This window comes from Styela clava, chromosome 8, assembly GCF_964204865.1.
Source record: "Styela clava chromosome 8, kaStyClav1.hap1.2, whole genome shotgun sequence".
Lineage (NCBI taxonomy): Eukaryota > Metazoa > Chordata > Ascidiacea > Stolidobranchia > Styelidae > Styela > Styela clava.
In genome coordinates this window covers 9185634-9207465 of record NC_135257.1, presented here as the reverse complement: position 1 = coordinate 9207465, position 21832 = coordinate 9185634, and the positions used below count along the sequence as shown (strand labels likewise).

Sequence of the window (21832 nt, the reverse complement as noted above, 5' to 3'; positions counted from 1 at the left end):
AATTTAGGTTCCAATCCGCTACGGCTAGTCATGGGGCGAGGGCCGCCGAAAAGTTCCGGCGACGACCGAATCACGGTACCATGAGCGCTTGTAATAGGAAAATAGCAAATAATCACCGTTTCCCAATCGTCTATGATGCGGTTGTTGAATTGAAATATTATCTGAATGAAACTCATTGAATTATTCCACCGATCCATTACTATATCATCATACCACAACCGAATATGAGCACATATATTATATGCTAATTTTTATCAGATTTCTAACTTGTGATTATCTAAAATTTAGTACACATCTCAGCGCAAAAATGCTATATTTGGTATAAACACGATTTCTTATGCTGTGCTTTTAGAAAATTACATCAATTAAAATTTCATTCATTTACAGTGTTACAAAACCTTTAATATAAATTCCAACTATCGAACCATTTCCATTTCAAAACAATACCACAAATAGATGAGTCAAACAAATGAGCCTACTGGTCCGCAAATACTGAACGACTAAAAGCAAGTAGACAAATTAAATCCAGAATATCCTAACGCAGCATTTTCTTTTGGATTTATTTCTTCAGAATTAAAGCACCTGGTTGATTATTCTCAGTTCTATTTTTGGAACTTTATGCGCGAAACGACTTACGCGTCTGTCGGAGGAATGATCGATTTGACATCCGATATCGGATTCCAAACGCGCTCGTTTTAACCCCGTAAAGACCTTGCCTGACATTTTTGATTATATTGAACGTGATATGCATAGCTGAGCGGCAAGATAACGATAGGTTTGGAGCGAGATTCAACTAATTGAGACAAGTGAGACACGACATTTTCGAGGGACCCGTTATGGTTTTGCTTTTGATAAAGCGTTTGTGAGGAGGTCGCCACATACCTGAAATCAAACCTAAAATAGCCAAAAATATTTAAATATTTTTTTAGCAACTGATAGTCAGCTTTTTATGGGGTTAAAATAGTTCGCCACCAGGATTGATTTGTTCTGACAAATTGATCGATACTAAAGCCGATTAACTTAGTCCAAAACATATTTATTTATACAGCACCGCTCCACTTTTGTTGTAATCTCGATATATATACGAAAACAATTCAACCTGCTTTTAAATTCATACAATGGTTTTGAAAAATGAGGAAAAAAAGACGAAAATATCGAGTTATTTTTCAATGACGCCACGAATCTCATCTCACAATGAGTTGCAATGCACAAATGCGTTTTAATCAACATCTACAATGACCTTTATAAAAATATAATAAAGAGTGACTGCAGAAAACTGGTCGATATATTGTTTAAATAGAAATATCGATAATGCAACGTTCTCCGTTAATGGACTTGACGACGTTCCCTCACGACGACTTTCGCCTTGGATTTATAAACAATTCTTCCGTGTGCATTACTTTAGCATGTTTTCAATTATTCTAAGCATCCATTTTTGACAGACTTTAGTAATCAAATCGCGAAACGCTCTAACCAGAAAATAGAATCAAATAGATTTGTTAGCAGTTAATTAATAAAACGTTAGGAATGCTGAATGTTTAAATTTCATGCAATAATTGTTATTCAGGCAAATGCGGTAGGCTATGCCGAATGGGAAAGTTTCGATTATAGCGAATTTTAGCGATTACATGCTTACGTGCAGCATTGTGCGGGACAAACACACGAAACAGAAATACATATATATACTATATAATGAAAAAATACAATTTCTTAATATAAGGTAAACTATAGAAAAACTGGTAAACTCATAGCAAAACCGCAATATTCTAACTCTTTTCGATGTTCGACATTATTACAGCAATGACACATTTTTACTTGATTATTAAACAATTATCTATACATATTTATCTTACTATATAAGGTGATCTCGAACCACGGATCGATGCCAGTCATTATAAAATTTCGAGTCAGAAATACAATTAAGATTGAGGTACGTACAACATAACGTAAATGTGCGTAAAATATATATGGGTAAAACTTTAATACGCAGAAAATTTAGTTTTACGTCCAAAGAACCTGTCATGGTTATGTATGTGTCGTCAGTTGGCCATCCTCAACGCAGTCGGCTACGTAAATATATAAATACAATCAATTTATTAAGGAAGAATGTTTTTGTACGCGTTAACGGGTACATTAGTTTGTTTTAGGTTTTAACTACGACATATTTTAATATAACATATGAAATATATTCAAATTTTTATATTAAATGCGTGTTTTCAGTCAATTAAGCATTGTGTTTGTCATATTTAACAGCGTACTGGTGTAAAATACTTAATAACCATTGTTCTGCAACTCCCTTCTCGTGGTCATTATTGATCAGGGATCGAGATTTTCATTCATACGTAATAGGAATGAGCGACGTTGACTGGCCTGAGATTACGCCAATTTACATCAACTTACGCTAGCGTACACGTATTCACTTAACGCAGCTGTTCCAGCAATCGATGAAAATTGTGTTTTCGCGTTAAATCTTGAACCTCAAAAATGTACAGGGATTCAACTTATGCCGTATCATTGATAACAAGCTTTAGAATTTTTTTATATAACAAGTAACACGGATATAACATAAGCTCTTTAAGACAAATATATAGTATTTATTTCTAGCGGTGGGCGTATTCAAAAACTGTAAACTAAAAGTATATATATACACTTATATACGATTATTATAAACGATTTTAATAAATTTCATATGAATAAAATGGTGGTTGTGATACCTTCTGTATTTATATAAACTGAAAATCTTACAACAAAAGCCTCATAATGCGTTCAAACTGCCTTAAACTGACTGAAGTTTTCCAAAATATCTTGTATCTACTGTTTGGTTGTACCCTAAGGCGAGACATCGCTATGACTTCCTGTCAAACAACGAAGTATCTAGTTCGTTTACGATTTTGTCACATGTAATATACGAACACTTTTCTTAATCAATGAGAACGTTATTAGTTGTAATAACTGGCTCTTCCCATTGTTATTCCCATTGAATTATCAAATAGTTTCTACTTTACAGACTCCAGTTGCCAGCAACATGCAATGAATACATATCCGATTTCAATTCATAACGTACATAATATATTACCTTTCTAACATATGTGCAAGTTGAAGCAAAAAGCGCACATGTTGGCGCACTACTGATATATCTTGTTCACGAACGCATCTGACTCATAACTGACTCCAGTTTTATAATACAAACTGATGAACTAGCGTAAGAGCAGTGAAAATATTTAGCACATGGGGGTGTTTTGACTAATAAGCTAAAAATTAGAAACACATTAATGGCGAATAATTATGCACGGCCGCTCTGGATTGTACCTTAAACCAAACTTTAATAGACGTTTCAACTAGGTCTAAAAACGCTTGGTCCAATGTGCAACGGGAAACTTTATTACAACACTTTGTTTTGAGATATGGACATTAAAATAATTCAGAGCGTAGCGGAAATGCTGCATGTGGGAGTGTGGTGCTTGTACCGAAAGATGATTAGTTTAATTAACAGACATCAGATAGAGGGAGTGCGTCGTGGTCGATTATATATTGACCGAATTAATCCCACAAAATAGTTTCATCCAATTAGTCGTTTCTCATTTACTTTCCGTATTGATTTCGAGATTGTCTGCAACGAAACGGCAAAACCAATCTATAAAATTGATTTCTGGGAGACGGTCGAGATAGAACTAATACGCTTGTATTCTGGTTGCTACTCAAAACTGACTTATTATCACAAATTGGATTACAAAGACGACACATGTCCTATACGCCAACCCCGAATCACAGCGAAAAGTTCATATTTATTATTTGGACACTTTTCATCTTGTTTCTTTATCGGCGACGTTTTTAATTCGTCACAAAAGGAAATAATGCTGCAGAAAATATCAGGTGCATTCACAAGTTATACCCAGTTCATCTGTTAGACCTAATAATTGGTCGTAGTCGCATTGGTGTTCCGTATCTCTTATATGTCATTCATATATAATATTAATAAAATACATTCTACCCTTCCACAGGCGAATGAGGATAGAGAATTTCAATTTATCGTATATTGTTTGATTTTAATAATTTTATTTCACTGCCTGCACAGTTGAATGTTAACAATCCATTCGTACCTATATCACTGTATTAATTGCTTTTATTATTTACAAACTTTGAACTAGGGATGGGCAATATAGAATACCGAATCCGGAGGATTCGAATCCCAAAGTATTCGAATCCAACGGGATCCGATATCAGGATTCGGTTTCCGCCTTTCCGGCGCCAAGCGCCAATTAATAATTATTTGTGCCAACTTACTAGCGATAATCTAGCGTCAATTTTTGTATTTCGGGTTACTAATTTATCAATTAAAGACGAGCGCTTTTTCTCGCGTGGATATCGCACCAGCGTTTTTTCTCGCGTGGAAATCTCTCTCGTTTAATATTACTTGCGTCTGCTCATAAAGTCGGTAAACATCAAACACTGTAATCTCAATCGGCATATTCAGAACAAGAAGTCGGCGAAGACTCGTTATTGCAACATTTTTGCGTTTTACTGATTTGCTTCAGTGTATAGCTAACGCATAATATTAATAATTATTTGTGCCGACTTACTAGCGATAATCTGATTGCAACAATCTTTAATTGTTTACAGACGTGCCTTGCTTCATTTAACATTAAATGATATCTCGCGACTTGCGAGTTTTCCCAAAAAAATGATGCATGTAAACAAAAGCCAGGCGTTAAATGTTATAACATTGCTTGCGATTAATTTAGATCAAATATTATTTACGAATAATTTTATTACACCATTTCCGAAATACAAAGTTATATCGCAATACGCGAAAATCTGTCACATTTAAATTCCACTCTCGAAACATTACATTTCTTTCGGTCCTTTCCTACCGTTCAAGATAGACGAAGTTGCCGCATCTGGCGTAGATAATGACGTATTGAGTTTAATTAGGGCCAAGTCTGTGTAGATAATATTCTGTAACGATAATCATAGAAAATGAATTCGTCTTTAGATGTTATCACCTAATAACTAAGTACACCATTTTCCGAAATACAAAGTTATATCGCAATACGCTAAAATCTGTCACATTTCAATATCACTCTCAAATGATTACCGGTACATATTTTTCGGTCCGTTCCTATCGTTCAAGATAGACGCACGTTTGATCGAGTGTCTGTAGTATTTTAGTCGCCGAAAATTTAAAGAAAAAGTTGCCGCATCTGGCGAAGATAGTGACGTATTGAGTTTAAGTAGGGCCAAGTCTGGGTAGATAATGATATGTAATGATAATCATAGAAAAGGAATTAGTCTTTAGATGTTATTACCTAATACCTAAGTACGAAATCGCGTTTAGGGGAACTTGGTTTTACGAGTCTTGTTAGCACAGAATAAAAAATTGATTTTGATATAATATAGTGGTTAAATTTAATATTTTACAACGGCCGCATAAGTTGCAGTGGCCACACGCTGGTCCTGCATCTAATTAATTCTCAGCGGGTATGTTTTAGTAAACTCGGCAGACTAACATTGAAAATGATTTAACGCCGTTTCATATCTATTTTTGTATTTAACCGCTTACTATTTAAGTGTGTAAAGCGTGTCTTAATTTAGCATTTCAGTATTTAGGGATTACATACATTTGGAACAATTGAAGGAAAAAATATTGTAATATTCCTAAATTTTATTGTCCTGGGAAATGCCTGTTTAATATCAAATGGAAACAAATGTTCAGGACATTTCCAAATAAAAGATAAATTCATAGTAATACATTTACAATTGTGGAAATTCCCACTATTTGAATAAGTATGAAAATAGAATAGGATTCGGTATTCTGGATTCGATTTAACTATTCTAGAATATTCTAGAATAGTAAATTATTCTATATTGCCCATCCCTACTTTGAACTACAACTGTACTAGGTGACATATTTCATCACCTAATTCGACATTGGGAGCGGATGATATCGGACTGTTGTCGCTACTATTTTAGTCTAGTCTGCCTTTACCACTGAACAACATATTGCATGTACAGGCTTGATATATCTAACTCGACTTCCGGTGATTGTCAGTATCTTTTCATCTTTCTGCGCTTAGTCAACCTCACCACCATCGCTGTCTGTGTACAAGATTGGTCGGTATTGCTGTTACCATATTTTGTCAATGACGGCAACGTCGAGTTTGTTCGTGATGAAATGAATCCCTTTTACCCATCGTAAATATAAGAGCCATTAATCTCTTCGCGCGAATTCAACCGTTAATTAACTAATGCACACTATCGGTTATCGGTTTGAGCGTTCCTTAATGTAGTGGCCAACGAAGCAAAACAACCATATGCTTTCGAATTGACTAATTTTTAATTATAGATTTTCGCTAGATTTTCTCAAAATGAAACCCACGTAGTTTGTACAAGACTCACAATGCAGACTGGAATACACCAATTGAAAAAGTATAAGCAGTGTTTCATCTTACGGCAATTCAGTCATATTAAATCCATCCCACGCGGAAAATAAAAGTGAAATTTTTAACGTCAGATTTCATGGAGAGAATGTGTTCATCAGGGTATAATTGTCATTTGTTTGTTGGGCATCTTGGTAAAGTTAGGCTTGTTCGTTCAGAATTTTGATTATATAAAATAAAAACGAAAGCTTATTATTGAAGCTTGATCTGAATTTTTGTATTCTGTCGATATCCAGGGCGGTTCATTTGCAGTTTTTTTTTCCTGCATACAATGCCGGTCGAAAACAAATTGTCTTGAATCATGCACTTCAAAAATATGAAGATAACGATAGAGTTAGAAGGTAGACACACCCTTCAATGAGTTTGAAAGTCAATCGAAAAATATAATTTTCTGGTGAAATCGAGTACTAGAAATCGTCTCAGTCTGATATAATTGCTTCGTGCGTAGAGCTTAAAGCTCCACAATACCAACTGGAGATTATGAGACTTCCCGAAAAGATGCAAGCATAATATTTGTCGATGAAGTGCTGTCTTAGACGGTTCCATTACATTTGAACCCACGTACATTTGAACCCATGACAATTGCACCTGTATGCTATTGCACCTATGAAATTTTTTTTGTTTCACGGATAGTTAAACCCATACTAACCCTAACCCATGGGTTTTAGCACCCGCATATAGATTGAACCCGTGGATATACGCATGGGTTCAAATGTACATGGGTTCAAATGTACGGACACCGAATAAAATACATTGAACAAATTACAAAAACGGTCATCGGCTCATTGCAGATTGCGAGTTATATAGTCAGAGACACCTCGTTGATGGATTACCGCAGCAAATATAGCTCATCTAATATTCTATAAAGCATTGTGGCTTACCTTATTCCAAATCTGTTGTTGATCTCTTGAAGCATATGTATAATTATTTGAGTACAACAACATATTTGAAATTAACTACGGAAATAAGTTGAGCCACAATGATTTATTGGACACTTTAGTGGACATAACGATCGTTTTGCATTTTATGCTGGCACTCTTCTTATTGTTATTTTTCTTCGACACCATCATTATAAAATCTCTTTTCTCTTCGAATACTGGACCAATTGCTTTGAAATTTTCAGTGGTTAAAGTTTAATTTTTTCTCCAGAAGGCTCTTACTTTTGTTTATTTCAAATATTTCTGTTAGCTCTGTGAGATTTGTTTTTGTTTGCTATGACGTCACCGGACGTTCTGAGGACGCATGATCACGTGCCATCGAACGTCGGCGTGAAGGTGATTCTGAAAATCGTTGCTCAAAAATTGCAAGTTTTTTTAGGTTACCGGTACCGCAGTGAATTACGCTCTCATCTTTTCGTTACAGTTCTGATGTGAACAACATAAATGTTGTAGCCTACCTTATTTTATTATCTGATAAGAAGAAATGAATTGAGTTCTTATATGACAAGGAAGCACCGTTCTGCGAACGAATTTCAGGTACTGGTAAGTTACCGTACCGCATATGATTATCGGGGAATCGATATTTTTTTTATTTTGCCCTGGTACCGTAATGGATAAGTGACTTGGATCACTTGGTATTCAATTCACGTTGAAATTTGAAGTGGGACAAAACAGGCTTTTAGTGGCCGGAGTAGGCTGCCTGTCAATCAAGTCATCAGTCTAGTCACACTAGAGTGATTTTGGCGTTTGGGGGCCGTTAATCTCCGTTCTCGGAGCGGGAAAGCGTTCGCCCGGGTAATGGGAATTTTTCAAGTGGCATTGGGGGTGGGGCAGTGCCTCCGCCCCTTCAGTGGTGAGAAAACGTTTGGAAAGCCACGCCCACGTGTTACCTAATCCTAAAAAAGTCATAGCTCGGATCAGAAGCCTATTGATTTTGGATGGATTATGTCGTATATTCAGCGAGTTATTATTTAATTAGTGATGGGACACACGGTGTCACTATGGAGTAAGGCCACTGTTTTGGGGGATCCCCTAACCTTCGATCGATAGGTCTTCGGTTTCCAACCGAATTCTAGTTTGTTTTTTTGTCTGTTAGATACACGCGATATATTACGAAAGCGAAGATGAAATTGCTCCAAATTTCGCATATGCATTCATCATATCTCGGATCAGAAGCCTATCGATTTTGGATGAATTATGTCGTAAAATTAGCGAGTTATTAATTAACGGGTGATGGGACACAAGGTGTCACTATGGAATAAGTGCGCTGTTTTGGGGGATCCCTTAACTTTCGATCGATAAGTCTTCGGTCTCTGACCGATATTCTCGTTTTCAACGTTAATTAAAATATCAACTGATCCGAGTCAGTACTGTGTTATAAGACCCGGTACCGCAGTCTATTATCCTCATAAAAAACATCACACTTTCACTGAGCACAAGATTCGCCGACACTCGCTAAGAGCGAATTCCGCTGATATTTGTTCCTGGAACCGCTAGAAATTATTTATTAAAAAAATTTGTTTACATGAATAAAATAAAATAAAAAATACTACTATGGAATTTTGGATGAAATATCAGATCTCGTAGGATTTAGTAATAGCCTTCTTGACCACTAAAAATTTTACAGCAATTGGTCCAGTAGTTGTTGAGAAAAGTGATTTTTTTTCATAACTATAAGGAAAAAATTACCAACAAGAACAACAAAAACATAATAACAAAACAATCCATACGTACGTTTAGTGCCCAATAATACATATAGCCAATCATATATAATACAAATTTTATTTGAGATAAATTGGGATTTTGTGAAGCATAATATCGTACACTTGAAAATCGTCCTATCCCATATTCTTATAATATTATATTGTTTATTAACATTTAGGATTTCACAAGTATTTTACCTCGCTGTAATTCTGTCTCTGTGACTCTCTTTAGTTGCATTCCATTGTTGACCTCATTTGATTTACAAAATTCATGCGGCAAAGTAACCTCGAATTTTAATGTTTTCAACTTTCACTGTACAACTGAGGGAAGTTCCTAAGTCCTTCCTATATGATATTATAAATTAACGCTATCTGAAGGGCTGAGGGTGTGACCGTATCTACTCTTTTACATTTGGTTGATCCGATATCTATTAACAGCAATAAGCCCAAATTCTTATCGTTCACTCGTACATAATATTTAATTAAACTCGGCATCTTAAACTTAAAGTTTATTGGGAAATATTGTTAAATTGCAGAATATCTCAATGTAAGCCGTCTTTAAATAAAGTTTTTCACCTCATTATTATTTATTTATTATTTTTATTTGTAATCTTTTAATATTCATTTGTCTTATTTTTGTATTTAAAAGATATTTACACCTATTTTGTTTTATTGATACGTTTTATAGATATAGATTTCATAATCCCTTTTTATTTTCTGTATTTTATCAATAAGAACATAACTTTTTATAGATGCAATAAAGTATGTGATAACGCATAAATACCGTGTTTCTCCGAAAATAAGACTGGGTTCCATTTCAATTTTCTTCCGAAAAATAACACTAGAGCTTATTTTCTTGGGATGTCTTATATTTTCATTTATCAAAAACAAATTACAAAGTAGAGAATTACGAGATTTTCAAATATACAAAATATAAATCCATTTACTTATAAATAACACGTTTTTATTCAAAACATGAGAGATATGCTCAAATATATGGACACGTTATACAAAACGTCATAGGGAACGAAGCTGAACAGTGAAACAGTTACATGGTTACGATACGGTGACCTACCCAGCCCGTCACCGGTTCACCGATTCCAAAAAAAGTCCTCGAATTTAAACACATTAATTACAACAGTGAGTGCAAGCCACGCTTTTACGAGACAGTTCGGGCAACCATATCGGCAAACCAACAACATCGTGCAAAATAACGCAATTTAAAAACGTCACCAATGAAATCCCTTTGAAAAACATAATCCGGCTACCGGATTTTTATTTACTACCGTAGCATTCGAGAGTTTCAACAAAAAGTCGCAATTTTCGACACATGACGTGTCAGACGCTCCTCGTTTGTGAGACAGATAGACCGGTACACGGATCTTCAAGGTCCTGCAACGATTCCGTTTCAAGGTGAACTGAAATACCAACTGATTCAATTTACTACGGTATCATAATAGCACAGTCTACAATTATATTGACACCAAACGAAGAAGTACTCACTGCAGTAGTTTACGACATCTTTAGCATTACCGGTACCCTCGAAAAACTTCCGAGTTTCGAGTAGCAACAATTTGTGGAATGTGCCGTCACGCTCGCCGGATTGAAAACCGAGTTCCAATATTTCGAAGTAATACAGCGTAATTCTGGAAGAAATATTAGATCTCATAGATTTAGATAGAAATATTAGATTTCTTGCTGTGACTAGGTCTTATTTTAGGGGGAGGGCTTATTGGACACGTTTAGTGGACATAACGATCGTTTTGTTGTCCTTGTTGTACTTTGACACTTTTTGGACACCTAGTGGAGATATTAAAAAACCGCTTTTCTCTTTGATCACTGGACCGATTGCTTTGAAATTTTTAGTGGTGAAAAATGAAATTTTTCTCCAGGAGGCTATTACTTTTATTTATTTTAAATATTTCTGTTAGCTCTGTGAGATTTGTTTTTGTTTGCTATGACGTCATTAAACGTTCTGTGGACATCGGACGCTATTTTGTGTCAAACGGACCATCTTGCAATTTCAATTCACGCTGTCACAAGACAGGAACTTCTAAAGATAGATAAGTTCTGGTACCGTAACACAGCGCGGTGACACTGAACTAACTCGTAGCTGTCAAAAGCTTGAAAATTCATACAAATATGAGAGATAATAAGATGAAATTTGGCAGATGGGTAGAGTTGTGTTTCTTTTAACCATATTTGAAGGTTTCGCGTTTCTACATTTAAAGGAGGGGGAATAGGGAGGTGCGCATTTCCGATACGTCGATAATATATTTGCCAATCAATTTGCGACCACCGTGTTTTTGTCTGTTTGATTGCTGTGATGTGGTGCTTTGTTTATAATTTGACGAGTTTTGTTCGAAATAACCGTGTTCTTAAAATATAGGACGGTCAGTAATGCAATTAGAAGCCCAATGTTTTCACGCTGTCACAAGACAGGAACTTCTAAAGACAGATAAGTTTTGGTACCGTAACAAGGGTTGCCAACTATGAAAAGTCTCAATAAAGGACATAGATTACCGTCATCATTTATTTTGTAACTTGCAGGAAAGAACAATATAAAACAATCAAGTACAAATTACTGAATTATATACAAGCTAAAAGATATTTTAAAAAATCTTCATGTGTTTTTCATTTAATGTTTATTTAACATTGACCCAATCAAGCTGCATTCTGTGAACAGTTTAGTGCTTTTTAAATCGTGTCAAATTTTTTTTCGAATGAATGCAACTTCATCAAATAGGTCAAAAATATTCAAATTAAGTTTGTCTTTTAGCTTCAAATGCTCTACAATTTTTACAAGTGTCTGATATTTTGGAGAAAGATTATCCAAAAGATATAATTTTCCAAATGTTGAATTTTCATCAAAGTCAAATCTTTTTTCCAAATACGTTATCGCAGAGTTGAGAAATAATCTAAAATCTTAGAGACCAAATATACGTAGAATTTTCAGTTATTAAACTAGAATTCACTCAAATCTTGGAGTGTTGCTTGCTATCTATGATAAATTAATGTAAAATATTTGAAATTGTTAATAAAATTGGTATTTCTTTGGCTATTTGAGCCGTACCAAAGCGAAATTAAAAAGAATAATTAAAAGCTTGCAAATACATAAACGGAGGCGATTTAGGAACGAAACAATATCAAACACAGTACTATAACTATCGGGCAAAACGACGTTGGAAAAAATAAAGGACAATTATCAACTTAAGAAGGACAAGGACAAAAATCTCAAATAAAGGATTGTCCTTTGAAACAAGAGAGCTATGCTCAAATATATGGACACGTAGAGTCACATAATTTTGATGACGTCATAGCGAAAAAAAAGTAATAGCCTTCTGGAGAAAATTTTTATCTTTAACCACTAAAAATTTCAAAGCAATTGGTCCAGTATTCGAAGAGAAAAGCGACTTTTAAAAACGTGTCAAGCGGTACTGAGTTAGCAGTCAGGCAGCATCTTACCTGTACACTGTAGGCCATATACGGTAATTGATCACAGAACAGTTGTTCCCTTGCAAATTTTATGTTGTTTACACTTTAGGACAGATAATTGATCACAGAACAATTCTTCCCTTTCAAATTTTATGTTGTTTCCAGTAGACTCTCATCAAAATAAACAAATATAGTAGGCTACAACGCTTGTATTACTGCACTGGTAGGACCGTGAAAGAATAAGTTACGGTAATTTCATTGTGGTAAGACACCGGTACCGGCACCAGTACCAGTATCGTACTTACGTACTGAGCTACCAGTACCGGTTAGCAGTCAGCCAGCATCTTACCTGTACACTGTAGGCCATATACGGTACCGTAATTGATCACAGAACAGTTGTTCCCTTGCAAATTTTATGTTGTTTACACTTTAGGACAGATAATTGATCACAGAACAATTCTTCCCTTTCAAATTTTATGTTGTTTCCAGTAGACTCTCGTCAAAATAAACAAATATAGTAGGCTACAAGTGCTACAACGCTTGCATTACTGCACTGGTAGGACCGTGAAAGAATAAGTTACGGTAATTTCATTGTGGTAAGACACCAGTACCAGTATCGTACTTACGTACTGAGCTACCAGTACCGGTACCGAACCTGTAGGTCTGATATTCCGTTCCGCATACGATAGGCTATAAAACTTGCATTGCAGCATTAGTAATACCGCGGAAGGAATAAGTCAATTTCACTGCGTTACGGTAACTGTATGGCAACTTACCAGTACCGACCTACAGTAGCTGTAGTACTGAGCAAGACAATCGATCGCGAAACCGCTTGAAATAAGTGTAAAACAGTGTTCCCATGAGTAAAAATAAATACCGCGAAATTTTGTATGAAATATCATATCTCATAGGATTCATATAAAATTTAAGAATAAACAAAAGTAATAGCCTTCTAGCGAAAAAATTAATCTTTAACCACTGAAAATTTCAAAGCAATTGGTCCAGTATTCGAAGAGAAAAGCGACTTTTTAAAAACGTGTCAAAGAACAACAAGAACAAGAACAAGAACAAGAACAACAACAACATAATATTGAAACGATCGTTATGTCCACTACGTGTCCAATAAAGGACGGTTGGCAACCCTAACCGTAACACAGCGCGGTGACACTGAACTAACTCGTAGCTGTCAAAAGCTTAAAAATCCATACAAATATAAGAGATAAAACGATGAAACTTGGCAGGTGGGTAGAGTTGTGTTTCTTTTACCCATCTTTGAAAGTTTATTCTCTCCCCCGGAATAAATATGTAAATCCTATCTTAATACGTCGATAATATCTTTGTCAACCAAGTTGTTTTTGTCTGTTTGATTGCTGTATGGCTGCGTATGCAATGGTCTCGACGCAGCAGAAACCATGTTCAAGGCTTGATGTTCGGTCGCAAATATGTCTTCCGAGTGTCGTACTTTGGTGGTTTGTATAGCTTTAACTCTTGGTCGTATAGTGTTAATTCGAGGTTTAGCGTGTAGAATAAATGCCATTGCATCCACGATGAAAAAATTAACGGGTTAGAAATATTGTTTTTTGTTTTATAGCGGTTTGAATGAAATCGTCCGCAGACTGGCTACAACACGCTGGGCCTGGTGAGTTGTCCGTGTAGTCGAATTGTCCATCAGCCCTAAACGGCTATGACAGTCACTGTACCGAATTTTTTACCGGGATTCAGGTGGTGTTGAGTCGACGCATGTTATTTAGTAACGTTTTTATGTTTGACTGTGGCTCGGTACCTGATCCGATAATACGGTACATAATTGACTCATATCACGAGATATTTCAACTGATGTTTCAATATAATCAGGAAGAGTGGATCATTGTCACAGGACCTGGGATATCTATGACAGTCCCTGTACCGTCACGATACCCCGATACAGGTACTGGTAAGTCACCGCATATGATTTTTGGGGGATTGTTCTGCGTGTCCATATATTTGAGCATTGCTCTCTTGTATTAAAATCATTTTTAAAATTCAGACTAGGTCTTATTTTCAGGGTAGGTCTTATTTTCGGGGAAACACGGTACAATTGCACTTATAAAAACGATTTGAGATGATTTTTAACTTTTTTATATGAACCGGCAGTTTACCATTTTTCACACCTAATTCCACTTTTGATCATGTATAAAGATTGAGGCCGTTCATTACGAAGTTTGCATTTATGAATAAAATATTCTGCACATAATAATACCGTAAATATATACTATGTGTATACTAAAACACAGTTAATACCTCGATTTTCCCCACCCTCATTACAATTTTTTTAATGTCAAATTAAGTCTTAACCAACGACTAACATACCGTCTTAACCTTTGGTTTAGGATAGGATATGATTTACATATTTATCCCGGGGGAGAGGAAAATCGATAAGACGGCTTAATCATTTGGCGAACCACAGCCTCTCGTCCGGTTACCAGACCAGGTCGGGTATGGGATTAATTAGCCAGTTATTTGTTTTCGGAAGCATGGACTTGATGGTAGAGGAAGCCGTAACCGACCGGCGGTTATGTGAACCACCCTACGGCGGCAAAGAGTCCAGCACTCTTCTCGCACATAATCATACTCGCATGGGATTCGAACCTGCGAACCCACGCAAGGTAATCAGAGATGCGGTGGCAAGCGTTTTCCCGTCTTCGACTTAAATATTTTATTTATTATTCACGACGTTTGCTAGTATCCTGTTTGACTTTTTTTCTCACTATGATTTAATTTTTAGACTCACTCCCCCAGGGTGACGCTGCTCGATAACCTCTTCTGGTTTATCGCGCCTCCCTTCACACTGAAAGTATTGTCTTATATGTGATTCGTATTTATTTTTGTCTACTGTGTACTCTTGGTATGTGATAAAATAAACAACTGACTGACTGACTGACTAACGCTTAGTACGATGCGCCACACCGCCGAGCCTGTATTAGTATTCATTTACGGTTTTCCCCATATTTTACAGTTAATCATGGATTAACAATTTTTCAAAAATAAAGCACAAATTCACAGGAATAAAATAAATATAGCAATGTAAGTAATCAATTTTATCATTGCTTTTTAAAATATTATTATTTTAGGAATTTATTTTTGCAAATTTGCAAACACATTCTCGCCTCTAGCGGTTGAGCAACTTCGGGATGCCAGTGGGCCGCTCGGGTTCGCCCAAATTGAGGCTGGTCTGGGAATGGCTGAATGGTGGCGAGAACAGGTACCGGTACCGGTAATTATCGTAGGCTACTTCTCTGCTTAATCCTAAGTTACGGTAACTAACTTATACCGGTACCGGTATACAAATGTAAGAAAAAAAAAATTTCCAATAATAAAAAATAATTTACCATTACATACCGTACCGGTACCTACCGGTATTTATTCCCATAGTCTACTGTTAGACCGTACGGTACCGATATCCACTGTACCGTACCAGATACGGTACCGGTAAATGATATGAATGCATGAGAAAATATCTGAATATAGAAATAGTACGGTAACCTACCGGTAACTTACCGTAGATATCAGCATATCGGTACTGTCATACAGTCATACGGCAGTACGGTATCACACACAGTCCTGCAGTCTTACAGTTGATCAGCATTCAAATATTTGATTTGTAAAAATACTGATAAAGGCACCAGTCACCGTCAGCTGCAGAACTGTGGTAGGATAGGATTTACATGCCGGTATTTATCCGAGGGGAGGGGAAAGACGATAAAACGGCTTAGCCATATTATGGCGAACCACGGCTTCTCGTCCGGAATCATTCCATGTCCAGATGTTAGCATGTCCAGAGTAGGTGCAGCGGCGAGCGTATTCCTAACGCAGTAACACTTAGCACGATGAGCCACACCGCCGTGCCAATGATATGATGGTAAATGGTATGATACTAAATACCGTAGTCTAGCCGAAATTTGATTTTCCAGTTTATTTTGTTCTTGTCTATCTGCTCAATCTAATACTGTAATAGTAATAAAGATTATTTGGTGCCTCTTTAAGACCTTACTGCCTTAGCGTGAGGTCTATCTACAAATTTATAGTCTATATATCACCTGGTCTTCGAAGGTCTGAAGTTGCAGCCTAAAGTCAACTGCATTAGGGTTAGTGTCATATTCCAGTAGTCATGCTCTCATCCTGCAGTTCAATGCTTGATAAATTTTATGTTTAGAAATAAGTGATATCCATTCAGTCGCTAGGATTGGGAAAATGCCTCAGTACAGCAGTATGCGTTATTCTATATTAACACAAAGTTTTTATCGTTTTTTTTTCTGTGAGGTAGGCTATCAATATATCAATAATAATATATATTAATAACTTTATTTTAATTTCCCCAAAAAACATACACGGAGCAAATAATGACCAGGATACAGAATAATGGGAAAATCAGGAAAACAGGCAAAATCTCTAGGAAGATTTAAAACATGTGGAAATACATGTGCCTGTTTATCCATATCACACGCATAAACATATTATAAAAAAGATAAAAACACGAACGTGTTATCGTTTGGGCATCTAACTTGTGTAACAAACAAACTGTAGATGCGGTGGGTTTCAATTTATAACTGTTTACGCCGAAACGAAAATGATTGCTGGATTGGGCTGTGTTTATCGTTTCGGATTTATTCACACAAGAAGTTTTAAAGCAAACCAATAATTTAAATAACGTAAACAACTGCGAAGTAGTGTGCTAAAGTAGATAAAAACAGTGTCAAAATAAGTAATAAATAAATCTGAATGTCTTTTTATGGAATTTTTCATTATAAATAGAATCCGACGTAGTGATGTGCTGTAGTGTACGATGTGCAATGTAATTTCATATAAAATGCCTGGTCATTTCTTTATCCTTAGTTCTTTGAGAAGCAAGTATGTAAAATTTGAATGGCAGCTGTAATTTTGATTCAACTTTCGGATATGTGTGTACTCTATTTCCATGATTGGTCCACTCTCATTTTCTGCCTTTTTATCGTCTCTCACGATTGTATCTCCATTATTTTCATAATATACAGATCTCTGATTACTATGATATAATGTAAGTTGCAGCCTCTTGTTCACTTTTTTTTGACGACAATAGGATAGCGTATTGAATTTCAAAAGGAACTTGACATCGTTCTCTTATTAATATGAAAAGATCTCGTTGACGTTCCTTAAAGTTGGATTAACAAAGCCAATAGGCAATTCATTTTTCTTTTTGATGGTGCGAAAAGTCGGCAGTATGGCGAAAGCTGACTTTGATCAGAGGCAAAGGGAGTTGTACAATATGGTGGCAAAAGAAAATTCGAAACTGAGTGTTGATGCACTGTTGGTAAGATAACTAACTGTTTTTGTATTATTTTTATTTTAAATTTGACATATCCTAATTACAGCATTATGTTTGTATTGTATGTTATTATAAAATAAAATGTTTGTGTATTACTTAATAATTGACAGGCAGTTTTCAGTTTTAGTTCGCTTGCCCTTTCTGGTTTCAGAATTTCATAACTGACCTGACCTCATTTCTATTTAATTCAATTTTGAGTTAGAAACCAACGAATCAAAGATTTACATTTTTGTATATGTATGCATCTACAATCCAGCTACAGTTGTCTCATTTCGAAGATAAACCTTTTGTACGATCTGACTCTAACACTAAAACTTGGTGTTCTTATAGTTGTTGCTGTTATTACCATTTTTTCAATGAAATGTTTCAGAAGATAAAATGAATATTTGCGTATAGCATATTTGTGCAGTTATAGGAAAGCATTACACATGTGCATACATAATATTGTTATATTAATAGGGTTAATAATTAATATGTGGCATTTGTAAATTTAAAGAAGTTCTATTCTATGGACCTTTCCCCGAGCATAGACTTCCTTGTTTACTTCGTGACATTGGCCAATCAGCAAGATGCAAAAAGTGACGTAACAATGCCCCCTTTTCGCATCCGCTCAGACACTTTTCTCACTCAGACAGATTTTCAAGCGTGGTTGTAAACATTACCTCGTTTTCGCGTTTCTGAACTTTATTCGTTAGTTTTCAGTTGTGTTTCGGAAACTCAAATATAAATCCGATAATTCAATGATCACTCTGTCTTCCTAGGAGTTTCAATTTAATTGCAGTAATAAAAATTAGTGTAGAAATAGCTGTGATAGACTAGCCTGAAATTCTTTACCGGTACTTTTAAAAAACAGATTGTTGTATGCGATGAATCATAAGGATGGTTTGAAACACATACCCCATTTTACATGCGCCAACTCGCAAAAGCACTCCTAAAATAGCCCCGAAAATTTTGCAATGGTAAAGTATAGGAAGAATTTTCCGGGGGTCAAAGGTCGGGGAAAGGTCCATAGTTAGAGAAAGTGAAGACATATCATAATGTTAAGGTAGTTATGACCGAATCCAGTCTAGACATAATTCATTAATTCGGTCAATTGAAATTTTGTGTGAATAGATGATTTGCATCTCTGTTTCGTGTTTTAATACACACAATACTTTACCTCATGTCACATTTGTACTTTCTTTGATAAGGGATTGGACATAGGGAAAGGATACTTTGAGTTACAAACTTCAGATTTACTTCATGTAAATAAGCATAGAAAACTCACGATTACGTGTCAATTTGGTGAAACAAGCAAACATATCCTGGTACCCACCACAGTCCACAACAGTATTGTTTTTGTGATTTGACCAATAGCAGTATAGGGAATTATGCTCATGCATGCCATTTGAAAAGTTTTGTATTCTCAAATACCCTCCAAGTTTGTTCGCAATGTTAATTGTACTTCTATTCATATTCTCCATTTTATTATTATTTATTGTTACCTCTAGTTGAAAGTTCACAGCAGTTTGTTTTGTACAGAGTTTTACCATTCCTCCTTTGTGCCATAATTAACCAAATAAAACAAAGTTTAATTGGCCTACTTTGCTTTGTAGGAACTTAGCATGAGTAAATGTGGCATGTATTTTTGTAGACTATTATATCAGACTGCATTTTAAGGTTTTGGTATTCAGCACAGAATCAAAAATTTATTGCATTCAAAAACAACATTTCTTTTTAAGTGCTTAATCATTGAAGTTTTGATTGATAATTGATGGGTATTCACACAAAGGCATCTCGAATTGATGCCAATGATTAAGTGTGTGTAGGTTTATAGTATATCATTGAAAATTGATTTAATTTGGAATATGTCAATTTGGGGATTAATGGTTGTTATAATCTTCAACTGAGTGTTCCAATGGAGATTACCTATACAGTGGAATTCTTGATGCATCTGATTTTATAATAATGAGTTTTATGAATTATTTGCTTCTCAATTGACTATGTGTTGATGAGACACTAAAGTACATTGTTTTTTACTGGAAATAAGTAAATTTTCTAAAAAATAAAAGAAATAAATATCATTTAAAATAATGCATAGATTCATTGAAATGATGATATTCATGCTATTTTGCAAATACAGAATCAACAAACATACATATTTTAGCTTTTATTATAACATTCCACAAAAACCAAATAGTAAGAAGTCTGGTATTTGTTGTGTTATATACAATAAAAAGGTACAACACTATATAATGCTATTCTTACCAAGACCATTATGACAGTATTCAGCACGGTTTATCTATTAATATTGGCTGTAGACTTATTTGACTTTCGACTACATGTATTTATTCAAGCATATAAGGCACACAATTACGTCATTGTCCAGCTTTACTACAGGTGATGAATTGAGTGCTCATGTCATACTAAATTATGCAGTGAGATCAAATTCCACAATCAATTCTTTGTAATTTTATGGTGTTAATCAGAATAATTTAGTTGTCCTTAGGCTCAGAACTTGGGCTTTGTTTCAATTTTTATTTCAAATTTTGAACCGTGAATTTTTAAAATGCCAAATGAAAATTTTTGTTATAAATGTAATATGGAGCATGAGATTGAACCCGGTTTTACTACATAGTTGATAGTAATTGGTAACAATATAGCTATAAATCCTAAAATATTTCAAGGCTTTTTCATTTAAAATAAGTGACTCTGCCAAATAAAACTACCTGATACTGGTATACTGATGATTTTTCCAATTATTCAAATGTTAATTTTTGATTGTAAAGTTGTTTCGGTATGCCTTCCTTTGACAAGATATAGCTGATACAACAAGACTTATATTTTTTCAATCCTATTTTGGACTAAATAATTGGTATATGTTTAGCTGGCTATAGGTCATTGAAACTGCATTCTTATATTAATTTCTCTAGTTTAGTTTTATTTTTCAAATTCAATTATTCATATTTCATACAATAAAGTATTAACCTAACATTGGATAATTTGTATTAAATAAAACAGTTTGTATACCAGTTGAACTATGGTAGTTTGTTTGATAGTTCTTCCAGTTTCTTATTCAAAAAAGGAATTATTAGTATTGTTTTCTATTATAAACAAAGTCACAATTATAATGAATTATTAATGCAATGTAAGCCATACATTTTATCTTTCAATTTGATGTTGAGACCTTCTTTATGACTTAGGAACTGCTATGATACTTTACTATGGAGTTTATATAATGACCAACAGTAACATATTCAAAAAAATATTATGGATTATACTTTCTAACCACAAGCTAGGGTTATTATAATATATTTATTGCACTGAAACGACAGTTAGTTTAATACATTTTCTAAATTATTTTAACCTGTTTGTGGTATTCATGCACACCTGTTAACAACTTGTTGTTGTTCAATGGCAATGTAAATATATGCTTGTATCATTATACTTCTTTCTTTTTGAAGTTTGCGTTTTTGCCCGTTTTGAGCCACTTTATTTCAACTTGAGATCCTGTATTTATATATATATATATATATATATATGTTTTAGAAATAGTATTAAAAAACCTTCTAGATCAGAGCTTTTGACACACAAAATAGTAATACTTTACAAACTTATTTTAAAAATAGTATGTTGTGGTTTGTCTTTTTTTTTACATGGTTCTACTATAAATACCAGTAATAATTATCTGATTAAGCCTTAAAATAAACAACCACTTTTCTGAATATAGGCTACATAACGTGTCAATCCTATCAAAAATGAAATCGCTGAAAATTTCAGTATAAATGTTACAGAATTTGTCGATAATTTTCTGGTTTTAGCTTAAATGATCCATGGTTTGGCATGGTATCAAATCAGTATTATGCTTGTAGTTGAAACTTACAATATATTATCTTACTATATCTTAATATATTATACTTCTGTGCTATAGTTTTTTCTTGTGGGATTGTCTTTCTCTTTATATAAGTGAATTTGCATAGTTTTCTGTGGAGTTTGCTG

The 21832-nt window shown here is 34.8% G+C and overlaps 2 protein-coding genes across 5 annotated transcripts in view; one reads left to right on the top strand and one right to left on the bottom strand.

Moving 5' to 3' along the window:
* The window catches only part of LOC120346332 (transcription initiation factor TFIID subunit 1-like), a 92239-nt gene that overhangs the window by 70090 nt on the left and 317 nt on the right, over positions 1 to 21832 (bottom strand). The window lies entirely within an intron of this gene.
* The window catches only part of LOC120346043 (rho-associated protein kinase 2-like), a 37326-nt gene continuing 33036 nt past the window's right edge, over positions 17543 to 21832 (top strand). For all 3 annotated transcript variants that reach the window (XM_039415677.2, XM_078115493.1, XM_039415676.2), the window contains exon 1: positions 17543 to 17839. In XM_039415677.2, the coding sequence (XP_039271611.2) occupies positions 17729 to 17839 (111 nt within the window). In that variant the 5' untranslated portion in view covers positions 17543 to 17728. The remainder of the gene's footprint in view (positions 17840 to 21832) is intronic.